The sequence below is a fragment of the Castor canadensis genome, chromosome 2, assembly GCF_047511655.1.
Source record: "Castor canadensis chromosome 2, mCasCan1.hap1v2, whole genome shotgun sequence".
Lineage (NCBI taxonomy): Eukaryota > Metazoa > Chordata > Mammalia > Rodentia > Castoridae > Castor > Castor canadensis.
In genome coordinates this window covers 195,007,442-195,020,268 of record NC_133387.1, presented here as the reverse complement: position 1 = coordinate 195,020,268, position 12,827 = coordinate 195,007,442, and the positions used below count along the sequence as shown (strand labels likewise).

At 36.3% G+C, this 12,827-nt stretch overlaps 1 protein-coding gene across 1 annotated transcript; it reads right to left on the bottom strand.

The window, feature by feature from the left end:
• Positions 1-670: 670 nt before the first annotated feature.
• LOC109677065 (caspase-12-like) lies at positions 671-9,925 on the bottom strand. The gene is made up of 7 exons (XM_074059716.1): positions 9,919-9,925; positions 8,819-9,055; positions 8,410-8,478; positions 8,167-8,217; positions 5,870-5,970; positions 4,638-4,810; positions 671-1,234 (listed from the first exon to the last, which is right to left on the bottom strand). The coding sequence occupies exons 1-7, from the start codon at positions 9,923-9,925 to the stop codon at positions 1,138-1,140; spliced, it is 735 nt and encodes a 244-aa protein (XP_073915817.1). The 3' UTR covers positions 671-1,137.
• Positions 9,926-12,827: the final 2,902 nt, after the last annotated feature.

Sequence of the window (12,827 nt, the reverse complement as noted above, 5' to 3'; positions counted from 1 at the left end):
TACTCATTTGGAAACAGACTCTATTATTTGTGCTCCAATAGTGTGTAGTAAAGGCAATTCCTTGTATTAGGCTGCTTTAATGTTTGTATGTTTACAACTCTAAAGTGTAGCCCTTATCTTAAAAGTACAATTTTTAAAAATGGGGGAACCTCTGTCCCCAGATCACAGATATGATTTACTTAGCATACAAAGGCAACATTCAAATTTTCCTTCAAAACATGGCTACACTGAGCTTATCCTGATTTTCTAGAATGATTAAAATGTGGTCTTATACCCACCAATCTGGAACATAAAAATGCATATCTGGAGTTGTACAGTTGAAATCAGTGAAGTCCTTCTCCACCTGGCTCAGGCAAGCAACATTGGCCTCCAGATTCTTCTGTGATTGTGAAGAGTTGTCTGACAGGGCTGCTGGCAATTGTCAGACCCACACTTCCCCAGGGTTTCCTGTGACCACACCAACTTCCTATGCTGCTCTGCCTCCCTCAGTACAACTATCACAATTGCCCACCCCATTGCTCACAGGTCTTTGAGACCTGTGTATGCTAATTATTTACACACACACACACACACATACACACACAATACCACTTTGCTTTTTTTCTAGTCCTTTAATGAGGCCTCCATCCTGTCAAACAATAGTGACACTATAGTAAAACTGGAAGGACAACACAATTGTTAAGAAGAGCAAAGGAATTCAAACTTTATATGCATACACTCAGAGCATTGTTTATGTATTTCAACTATTTTTTTTTTTTTACTTCTTCAAATAACTACCTCTCTATAGCCATGAGGCAACTGGAAGTCAGGAAACAAAAAGGAAAGAAAGAAAAATTCTACTATAATACCCTCATATTCCCTTAACACCCTATCCATTACCACATCAAAAAAGTATTTTAAAAAGTGTACTGTGATTACATAATGGCCCCTCATTTTTTGTTTCAAATTTTATATCATTATAATAATTAACACATATTGATTGTATACCTGGATGGAAGTTAATCTAACATTTTCATAAATATGTGTATTATGTATTAATCATTTCCACTCTTTCTTATAACCTCCCTCTCTCTCCTTCTCTTTCTCCTGCCCACCGGTACCATTACCTAATAATTCCCCTATACTTTCAGATCATTTTTATTTTAGTTTCCCCATCTGAAAGAAACATGTGATACTTGCCTCTCTGAGTCTATTATTTTTCATAACTTGGTGATCTTGGATTTTTTTCATTTTCCTGTAAATAATAAGATTTCATTAATCTTAATAAAGAAATACATCATTATCTCATTATCTATAAATCATTCAATGAGCACCCAGGCTGATTCCATATCATTTTTTTTTTTTGATACTGGGTTTTAAACTCAGAGCCTCATGCTTGCTAGGCAGGTGCTCTACTACTTGAGCCACTCTGCCAGTCCTTTTTTGTGTGGGGTATTTTTGAGGTAGTGTCTCAAGAACTATTTGCCCCAGCAGCCCTCAAACTGCCATCTTCCTGATCTCTGCCTCCCAAAGAGCTGGGTGTGAACCACTTGCACCCAGCCTGATTTCATATCGTATCCATTGTGAATACTGCTGCAATAAACCTGTCTGTGGAAGTCTATGTTACACTGATTTGATTACTTCAGGTATATGCTTAGAAGTACTATAGCTAGATCATCTGGTAGCTCAGTTTTTATAAAGGGCCTACATACTGTTTTCCACGATGGTTTTACTAATTTATCCTGTCAATAGAATTCCTTTATTTATGTGCTTTTACCAACATTGGCTGTTTTTTGATACTTTGCATAGTGACCATTCTGATGGGGGTAACATGAATCTGAATGTAGATTTTACTAATTATCCCTGATTGCTAAAGATATTGAACATGTTTTCATATAATATTGGCCATTTTACTTCGTCAGCGCTTTGTTTCATTGATGGAATTGCTCGTTTGGTCTCCATTTCATGCCGTCAACTCTGGGCTTTATAAATCCTTTCCTTCTACAGATTTGGGGTTTCATTTGTTATTCGTTTTCAAAGAACATGAGATACACCTTTGGGTTATTTATTTGGTCTCTCTGGGTATTTTTTTTTTGTGCTTGTTTTTTTATTTTTGTGCTTGTTTCTTTATTTTGTTTTGTTTACATAGGCATCATTGTTATGTATTGCTCTCTTAATACTGTCTTCCTGTCCTCCACCAGTACTGGTATATTGTGTTTCCTTTTTGATTTGATTCTAGAATTTTTAAAAATTTTCCTCATGATTTGTTCAATGACTCACTGGTTAATGTGAGCAAATGTGTTGCTCTATCCCTGCGAATTTGCATAATGTTTTCTTGCTATTGATATCTAGTTTCATTCCTACGTTACCTGATAAGATACATGAAATCATTTTGCTGCTTTTGAATTTGCTAGGACTTACTTTATGGCCTAATATGTGTTCATGCCATCTACAATTTACTTGAAATAAAAGTAAAATAATGAAAAATATACAACAGAGGCTATAATTAAAATGATTATTTAACAAATTTTGAATATTTTTTGTTCTGGATTGAAATTATATAAAATTTCTCAGCTGACCAGGGAAATTTTTTGATATATCCTCAGCTAGAATTTCCTAATGATTAAATTTAATTTATTTGTGGTCTAAGATTGTTGCTCCTAGTTAATAAACATTTATCAAATTCCTGTGGAAACACCTTTGTAGCAATTAGATTTTCCATCTCAGAACTCACCAATCCTGCAGACCTGCACAATGATGACCTTGGGTTTGTCTCTTAGACCACAGCAGTGGCGATTGTTGAATGTTTGGTAGATGGTGTCATAAGGTAGCACACCTGGGGTTTCTTCACTATGCATAGCTCCATAAATTCCAACCAGGGTACTATGAGACATAAGTACCAAGAATGTGCTTTCTGAAGACATGTGTTCTGGATGGGCAGCAAATGCCCATAGCACTGACTCCATTTCCTAGAAAAGGCCAATGTCTTCTTCAACAGAACAAGTATTAAATTAATCTGCCCTGTTAAATTCATTATGAACAATACAGGGAACATATATAAGTTTCTGATCAGGGTGATCACTCATTAATGATAGTTGTTTTGTTTATCTTTCAGAATGGGTCAATGGATTCCCACTTTGTTCCTGCTGACATACTATAAACTTTCTTCTTAATATATTACATATTTATTTATGTCATTCATATTACTTTTCCTTTCCTTTTTGATCTTGTTTTTTCTCACCTATGAGAGCCCTCATAGTTGTGAAATTATCCTAACACTTTTCCTCTAAATCCCTTGTCATGTGCTTTTTTATAAAATCAAACATCTCACCTGATTATTCTCCATTTCTTGCTCCACTCCCTTGTCCTCCAAACTCTGTTCTTGTGCTCTTCTCTCAGTACTTTCTCATGCCTATTTTAGTCTCAATTTAGTCCTTGCACTTGTATCTTTCTGTATTTGAAGACACTTCCCTGTGATCTTTCCTGAAGTGCCTTGTTCCTAGTATTCACATCTCAACCCTTATGTTATTTCCTCACAGAAGGTTTTCTGTACCACCCCATCAAACACTGCTCTACATTCTGTATTTCTCTCTTATATTTCCATTTTCCTTTTTAGCTCACATTCTTTTGATTATTTCTTTTTAAAGACTTGTTTGTTTATTGTCATATATTTAATTTCACATACTAAGTGGGTTCATCATGACATTTCCACATGTGCATATAATGTACTTTGATCATATTCAAGTCCTCTGTTATGTGTTTTAATCCTCCACCTCCTTCACCTTCCAACACCATAGTAGTCCTCCTATTACTTTCATGTGCTTGGTTATTTTGTTTTATTATTATCATATTATTGTAGTGCTGGGGGTACATTGTGACATTTATAAAAGTTCTATCAGTATATTGTAGTTGAATTCACCTCTCCCATCATTCTCCTTTATTTACCCTCCCCCTATTCCTAGAATACTTATATCAGGTCTCCTTTTTCCACTTACATACATGAGTACACAATAGTCTACTATCTTCACCCATCTATACCCTTTCTTTATTTCTTCCCCCCTCTTAATGCCACGAACCTCCAGAAAAGATGTTTTACATTCTGGTTCTACTATTTTGAAAAAAGACATTTTTGTTTGTTTAAGATATCTATAGAGGGATTTTCATTGTGACATGACTCCCTTTTCATTTATGTAGACACATGCACATCTCAAACCTCTGAAACTATGTTTTCTTATATTTTGATTGTCTCTCTCCATTCTAAACTAGATCAGTGCAACAGGACATCTCCTATCTCAATTATAGACCTATTCACAGTGCCAGAGAGAGACCCTGGCACCAAGTCAGAACTAGTGTCTGTTTTTGAATGTTCTTCTACTTAATTCAGTACTCATGAAATTCCTAGGGGGTAAATACAATCTGTCCACTTTTGTACTGATACTTGTGTGGGTACTCATGCTAGTCATTTTTTTTTAACTTATATGAGAATATTTCAGTCTCAAAAGAAACATAGCTTTCATTCCTCTAATTTCATCCCTTTGATATCACACACCAATTAGCCTAAGCTCATTAAGGATTTGGTTAACATTCTAAAACTTGTTTGCTGCTAGAAGGTTATGTTTTGGTCATACATGAGATTGGAGTGGGTGAGGGTCTCTTACATTGTTGTAAGGTTCTCTGCCACAACCACAGTGTAACCCCGATCCTCAAGCAGCCTCTTCATCCTTATGATGTCAAGTTCAGTCCTGTACCTTAGAGAAAGATGATTAAAGTTTGTATTGCATACTATGAGAGCCAGGCAAGTGGGACCACTTCTTTCCTTTATTGGGTAGACCTATAGGAATGGACAAGCCATGAATTTATTTACTTGAGTCTTTTAAATCTATCATATACACATAATAGTTATTCTAATAGCATCCCATGAGCTTCCCTCTTCTGCAACCTCCACTAGAAGACACTGTCTTTCTCTGTTTTAAGAACCCAGAACCAGACCAAGACATATTTTGGATGGTTTTTCAAGAATCTTGAGAAAGCTATGTAATTTCTTCCTTCTCTTTCTCATTCTTCTGCAATTAATCAAACATTTTAGATTTCATATAAATCAAGAGATTTGTTACTGACCTCAGTAAAGATGAATAAAACAAGGTCCTGTGTTGCATAGCATTATTCTGGTACTTTTTAATTTTTTGTTGTTGTTATTTGTTTTTTTGAGTTCGGGATCCAGTGCTTGCTAGGAAAGCTCTGTTATTTAAGTCATGTGTCAGCCCTTTTTGCTTTAGGTTACATTTTTATATTGGGTCTCTTTTATCCCTGAGCTGGCCTGGGGCTTTAATTGTCCTTCCTATACCTCCCAAAAGCTGGAATTACAGACATGAGCCATCATGCTCAGTATGTTTGTTTAGATAGGGTTTCCTTATGTTTTCCCCAGGCTGACCTCAAAGTGTTATCCTCAAATCACTTCTTCCTGAGTAGCTGGGTTTACAGGAGCAGGAACACTGCACCAGCACTTATTTCTGTACAGTTTTTATCACATCAATTGATAATACTTTGACAGTTTAATATTTTTGAAAATATCATTCATGTCTTGTCTTTTCAACTCAGAACAAATAAGCACTAGTCAGCTACATTTTCTTATAAATATCCTGATTATATATGACAAAAGCTAAAATCCTTATAAATCCCTCATAGATATGAGAATGAGTAAATGTGCAATGTGCACCATATCACAGCAGTAAAGGGAATGGGGATTTGTTTCAAGCCATGGAATCGGTTCCTTCAATGCATCCACAAGAAAGATTCCCCTATCCCTGCCTCACAATGTTAAAGCTGAACAAGTTGATACTTTAGTGAGATCCAGTGAATCTCTCTCTGTTCCATGCACCCTGCTCAGTACCTCTCCAGTACTGAGGCTCAGTAATTCCTCAATGGGCCAAAGCTTGAGGGCATCAGGAGATTCTTCTGACTCTGCTGGTCTCATCTTGCATTCCAGATGAACTGTAAGATGTATTACAGAAGGTAAATTTTAATTTCTACCTGTGTCCCAGAGAAGACAGAGAGGGGGAAATCCTGAAAAGAAGGTGTTTTATTGGAGACTATAGTGGTTCTAACCTCAACATAAGGAGATGCATTGTGACTGGGAAAGAAGAAGAAATTCTTGAAAGAGAAAATGGAACCACTCAAAAGGAAATAACGGATATTGAAAGTTCTGAAGAAAATATCTCCAGGATTGGTGGTCAAATTCATTCTTTACATATTCAACAAAAATATTTTGATGTTTCCAAAACTTTCAGCCTACTTACTTATCTAGGTAGAATTCTGTAGTCCCTGAGCAAGAATATATTGAATATGTATTTATCAAAGTGTTATGCATTAGAACATTATGGGACTTGTTTTACAGTTTAAATTTTTTTGAATATACACATTTACAAAGTAAAACTAAATAGGTGAAATTAGTTATAATAATATGTTTATATAATGTAATATTTCCAGAAGTTATTCCTAGCATATGCTACTAGTCATGGTTAAAGTGCCACATGTGATTAATAGCCTATATGCCATGATAAGAACATCCCATTTTGGAGTGAGAATCCCTTCCTAACCCATGTAATACATACAGAAGCATGCACCAAATACCTAGAATCTTGAATCTTCAGTCATATAGATATAATTTTTTGGCAACCTTAGCCTGAATTGAATTCTTAACCTGTGTAGGAGAAATGAGCTTTGTTTATCCTTCATGAAATAGCAGGACAGCAATTAAAAAAGAAAGGCTCTTTAGTAACAATGGTACCATATCCAAGCTTGAGAGATCTGGGATTTTTTTTGTGTGTGTGAGAGATTCTGACATGCTTTAGAAATCTTGTCTTGAGAGAGAAAATAACTAACATTAAGATTTTTAACCCATTTTAGACTATGAAAGCAATTCACATCTTTTGGCAAAGTTTATTAGAGCAATGGTGGTCTATCCACTAGAGACATGAAAGAGATAATCAGAGAGTCTCTGTGTTATAGCTCTCATTGGATCCTTTTACTTCTCTCAATATAGTTATAAGATAAAACTCAGCTTTCATGAAAGTATTTTTGAATACCTATACATACTTTAAACGTTCATTTTAAGGTAGGATGCTCTCTGTAATAGATGAGCAGAGGTTTCAATTCTTGCCTTAAATTTATAAAGATTGACAACAGTAAATAAAGCAAGTTTCTTCAAAAACAAACGAAAACCTTCTAAGTCTTTCTATTTCCAATAAAATCCAAATTCTTTTCCAATAGCGAAAGTACTAGTACATTCCAGTTTTGAGGGTTTAGTGTCTATATTTGTGGCACTCCACGTGACTTCCTATTTTGTAGCCAGATTGGCTTCCTTGTGAACCTCTTACATGACAAGACCAGTCTTGACTCAGAGCTTACAGCCTGATTTTTCCTTTGTGTCTTACAGTTTGGAAAAGTTCCCTCCTCAGGATCTAATTATGCACTAGCATGTCACCCAAGGGACCGGTCCTACATGTTATTTGGCCATTTGACATCCCTTGACCCTCTTCACCACCCCACCGTCTTTTTCTGTTCTCATCCTGTTTTCTTTTATGTATTATCTTAAATTATACTACTCAGTCTTAAAATTTATTGTATATCTAACCTCACTGAATTGTTAACTCAGTGACTGAGGGCTTTTGATCTTTCTTAAAATTAGTATTGGGAATAGGAATATACTCAATTTGTGTATGTTGAATATAGGCAAACGTGTATAAAGATCACAAAGTTTTTATTCCTGAGAAAGTGTTTCCAAAACTTCTGAAAATATGGCACTCAGAAAACAACCTAATCACTATCCCCTTTATAGGCACTACAACACTTTCATGCACAGCAGTAATTCATCCATTGCTTTGGTGACCAGGTAGAGTGTGTGACTCACTCTGAGGTTTGTTTTTTTTAAAAAATGGTTCACCACATTCTCATCCTGTTTTTTGCAGTTGGTAGTTTGTTAAATATTTATTGTGTACGAATTTAGACAAGGATGGTATGAGTCTCACTTAATAGTGTGGCTACCAGAGCAGTGGTTATTGGCAGTGATTATCACAGTGTGTATAGCTTTCTTGGCTGTGATTCAGGTTCTCTTTCCACTGCTCCATGAAGCTTTTTCAAATCTGCCTTAGCTTGAATTGTCATGATTTGTCCTGAGATAGGTATTACCTGTCAACCTTGATGCCTGGGCCACTCCATCTTCACTCTGTTTTCTGGATTCTGAGGAGAATTGAAGGACAGAGAAGTAAGTGCTAACTCTACTTATGAGAGACTTTGTTCGAAGCAGAACTGAGAGAAAACCTGCTCTCTGAAACTCAATGTAGTGTTTTTTTCATGATAACCCTGTATAACTACCTCACCAAAAAAGCAATTTCTGAGGGCTACTGTGGAAACCTGGTTGCTGGAGGTTACCTATTGAAGAGACAGCCAAGGTCTGCAATGATACAGCTTCTGCTTCATCTCTACTTTCTTGTTCAGATTCTGAGGTGAGATGAACAAAAAGTTAAAGATTAGTGCTGTACTCTGAAAGTCATTTCTAATAATGACAATTGAATAGGAGCACAGGCATCCCAGGTCTTTAGCAGGATACTATCTCATGACAATAGAGAATATAATGGTTTCTATTTGTTATCTGGGGCATGGGGACAGTTTCCTGTTGAAGAGGAATATGATGCTGAATGTTGTTCACATTCATTATGGTTACTTTCAGGATGAAATTCTGAAATAATATGAAAAACAAATTTGTAAGCAGAAATAAATTTTTAGACTCTAGACAATAGAGAAAGAATGAGTTACTAGCACATTGGCTCAAACTACTCACTTAAACTCAGTTCTTTCTTAGGATTTTTGATATCAGCTACTAATATTTTGCCTGTCATTTCAGTTTTCTCAACAATATTGTCAAGTGTGTTTTTCATGAATGTGCTCAAATTATCTGCTACTCTGTATAACACGTCTCTGTTGAGCACATTCTTCCTTATAAAGCCATCAAAAACACTCTCAAGAATATTCCTAGCCATCAGTCCCATCATGTAGACTGGATCTTTAAAATTTTTCCCTTATCTGTAAGAATAACAAGGTCTTAGACAGACAGACTTTATACATGCAATTCTAGATCACTGATTCTCAAATTTTTATGTGTATAAGAATCAACTGAAACTTGATAATCAGAGCTTCCTACACTGCACTTTCACAACTTCTGATTTGATAGGTTAGGATAGAGCATATAAATCTTCCCTTTTTTATAGATAGGGAAACTGGGGTACAGCAAAGGAAAACAACATCAATCCACAATTGGAGACTAGGTTCAGTCTTTGTCTATCACTCATGGTCCTTTCACCTAGTCAATTTTCTTATTAATAATTGAAAAAGACATGTTGTACAATAGTCACAGGAGTAAAACATGAACACAGTACAACCTGTAAGGTAGTACATTGATACTTATATTGTCAGGGCTTCCAGGGATCTTTCTGTGTGGAGGCTAAAAACAAAAAAAAACTTTATCAGGTTTACATGCTGCTGAAAACAACAGGCCGGAGAGAGAGCAACATTGTGGAAGAAAAACAAGTGGCCATATTCAACAGCATAGCTTCCTTCCCTGACAACAGATCACCTATGAAGCTGGTAAAATTTTCAGGTCAGTTTAAGTCTAAAGAAAAGCCTTAAGTCATAGGAACAATCTGAGCAACATAGGTCTACATGGTTTCCATTTTCTTTTCCTTTCAGAAGCTATAAACATTAAGTCACATACTTTGCCTGTTCCTATACACACTGCTGGGCCCCAATCTGGCATATCCCTTCCATCCTCAAATTAAAAAGTCCTGTTTGGTGAGACCCCTTCTTATAGCTGCTTTCCTTCCTGCAGCCTAGATATAACTTCCCTAAACACAGCCATAAACAAAGAATAAACAAGCCTCTCACCTGCCATGGCTGTCCAGATCTCTGGGCATGAAAAGCAGTGAAACTGAAAGCAGTGGTAAAGTGTCTTGCCTTTCCTCCCAGGAAATACACACTGATGCTGCCTGAAAAGGAAGCTTAGATCATCCACATTTGCTTGGTGTTTGCCTGGGCAGAAACACCCTTCTTCTTGTGAGGTAAATTTTCTCTTGGATAACAAAGTTATCAGAATGAAAACAGGAGCATTTGCAAGTTAACACAAATCTCTATATTCTATAATCCAGTTAGTTTTTAGCACTGTTTCTCAAACCAATGAGATCTGTATTTGGCTGGAAGCCACCACTTGCCTTACATGGCAGGAAGGGCTCACTCCACTGATGCCTGCTCAGTCAGACTTGTGAATTTGGAAAGCTTGAGTAGAGAGAGGCTGACTGAGAACTGTGAAAGGGAAAACTCCCACCGTTGGAAAGTCTTGTAAGAAATCTCTTTTCTACAGTTTTCCCTAATATCCTTATTTGTGAATTGTTAGTACTGTTTAAGAGTCTCATACATTTTTTTGTTAATGTAAAAGGTAATCTTTTACATAAATTTTTGAAAAATTAAAGGTATATGCTTAAATATATATAATAAATGGAGAGTTTATAAAATGGAAAAGAATCATCGACCTTCATTAACGTCACAGTACAAAGTAACCACAATTATGTACATAGCTGAAATCTTGAGAATTTTTTTCTCTTCTTTTATATCACTTAATAAAGTACAGACTTTATTGATACTTCTAATCATTGGCCTCCTAACATCTGTGCCTTTTTCTGGAAGTTGAATTGGACTCATGACTTCATTTTGCCCAAAATGTTGCCTTTGTGTGACTTTGTAGAGTTTTGAGCCCTGCATTATAAATCCTGTGCTCTACCCCTTCCTGGTGATCTGAACATCTATGCAAATAGTTTGGGCTATTTAATTAGAGGAGCAGACCCATCCCATGCATCAGAGGCCAGCTTTCCCAACCACCGTCATCGCAAACCAGCCTCCAGACACATACCCTCCAAACATGAGAGATCTCAGCCTTTTGGGTAGACTTGCCTACCCTATATGCAGGAGAGCTCCAGAACCTGAGTGATCCCAGCAGATATGAGATCCACCTGGCTAGCTGGGAACCTGTGGCTCATGCCTGTAATTCTAGCTACTTGGGAGGCTGAGGACAGTAGGATGTCACTTGGAGGACAGCATGGGTAAATAGGTCAGCAGATCCATCTCAACTAACTGAGCATGGTAGCACATGACTGTCTTCCCAGGATATGTGGGAGGCTGAGATCCACAGGATTGTAGTTCTAGATCAGATTGCTCTCCCCACAACAACAACAACAAAAAAGCTGAGTATAGTGAGGCCTCCTGTCATCCAAGATATAGAGGTAAGCATGAAGTAGGATTACAGTCTGGGTGGGTCTGGGCAAAAAGCAGACACTGTCTCTAAAATGTAAGTCTGGTGGCATGGCTCAAACTGTAAAGGCATGGCAAACTGAGCAGGCCTAGAAAGCATGATGAAGCCCTGGGTTCAAACCCCAGTACCAGCAAAACAAACAAATAAACAAAAACAAAACAAAAACCCCACCAGGTAAACTGGCTGACTTGTGAATAATATTAAATAATTATAATGTAAGGTCACTATGTTTTAGGGGTTTTTTTTGGTATTTAGCAATAGATAAATGACAAATGTATTCTTGCATAGGTTTTTTTCTTGTATTACTATCATTATACAATCATTACAAATCACTTAACTTGCTCTTTTTTAACTTGTTAGTATATGGCAAATATTTTGAAAAGTCAAGACATTAGGGACTATCTGATATTTTGATGGCTATATTGTATTACAACTGTTAGATTATAATTTAAAAATGATATATCAAATTATTACATTCAGAAGGCAGTTAAGTCTATAGTATGGAATGCGACATGATAAAAATTTTATCCTTCAGTTCACTTTCTGCACTACAACCTAGACATAATTTTCCCAAATTGTTTCTAGTTTTATTTTCTGGAAGCAATCTTTAGAATTTTCAGTAATGTCTATTTTGTCTCAATATCTCCTGATATATGGATTTCAAATAATGCCACTGAGTATTCTATATGAAAAGCAAAATATTGCAAATTTAAACTGCCTCATTTCTACCTACTGGTATTCCTATTCTTTTAATGATAATTTTGCAACATCAAATAGCATATTTATCCCTCATTTTTTCTTCCACCATGTTGGTGTGCTTCTCAATTCTCATTTACCTATGTTTATGAGAGTTGTTCCATACAATTTTCTCCATCTTTTCTGACCTTTGATCATACCATCACTTTGGTTTTCGATATTTCTATTGTGGTAACACAAAATTGACCATCTTAAACATTGCATGTGGACAGTTCAGTGGTATTAGGAATGTTCACAATATTGTGCTGTGATTACCACCATCAATCAGTAAAATTATTTTTATATTGTAAAACTGAAAGTATATACTATTAAATAACTCCCTGCTGTAATTTGAATATCGATTGTGGCCCATGAAGCTTGCTGTGCTGGAAGCTTAGTCCCCAGGGTGGTAGTGTTGAGGTGGTAGGATGTTTATGAGGTGGGATCCACTTTAAAGAAATTAGGTTAATAGGGTACCATCCTTGGAAAGTATTAATGTCAATCTCACTCCAGGAATGTGTTCTTATAAAGCAACACCACATCGAGTGCTTTGTCCCTTGTGGATGCAGCTGGTTCCCCTTCAGTTTGTCTTCCCTGTTTTGAAACATGCTAGAGGGCCTTCTCAGGATAGCTCTCGGTCACTTGAGATACTAGAATCTTGAACTAAGTGAAACTCTTTATTTTATAAATCAACCTGTCTCAGGTATTCAGCTACACCTATAGAAAACATAATACCTAACCAATTTCCTCTTCTCCT

What these genes read in the sequence shown, in the direction of transcription:
- LOC109677065 (XM_074059716.1), bottom strand. An exon ending in CTTGGCTGTCTCTTCAATAG is followed by an intron (nt 8,218 to 8,409) that starts GTAACCTCCAGC and finishes AATTCTCCTCAG; the next exon opens with AATCCAGAAAACAGAGTGAA. An exon ending in CCAGGCATCAAGGTTGACAG is followed by an intron (nt 5,971 to 8,166) that starts GTAATACCTATC and finishes TACATCTTACAG; the next exon opens with TTCATCTGGAATGCAAGATG.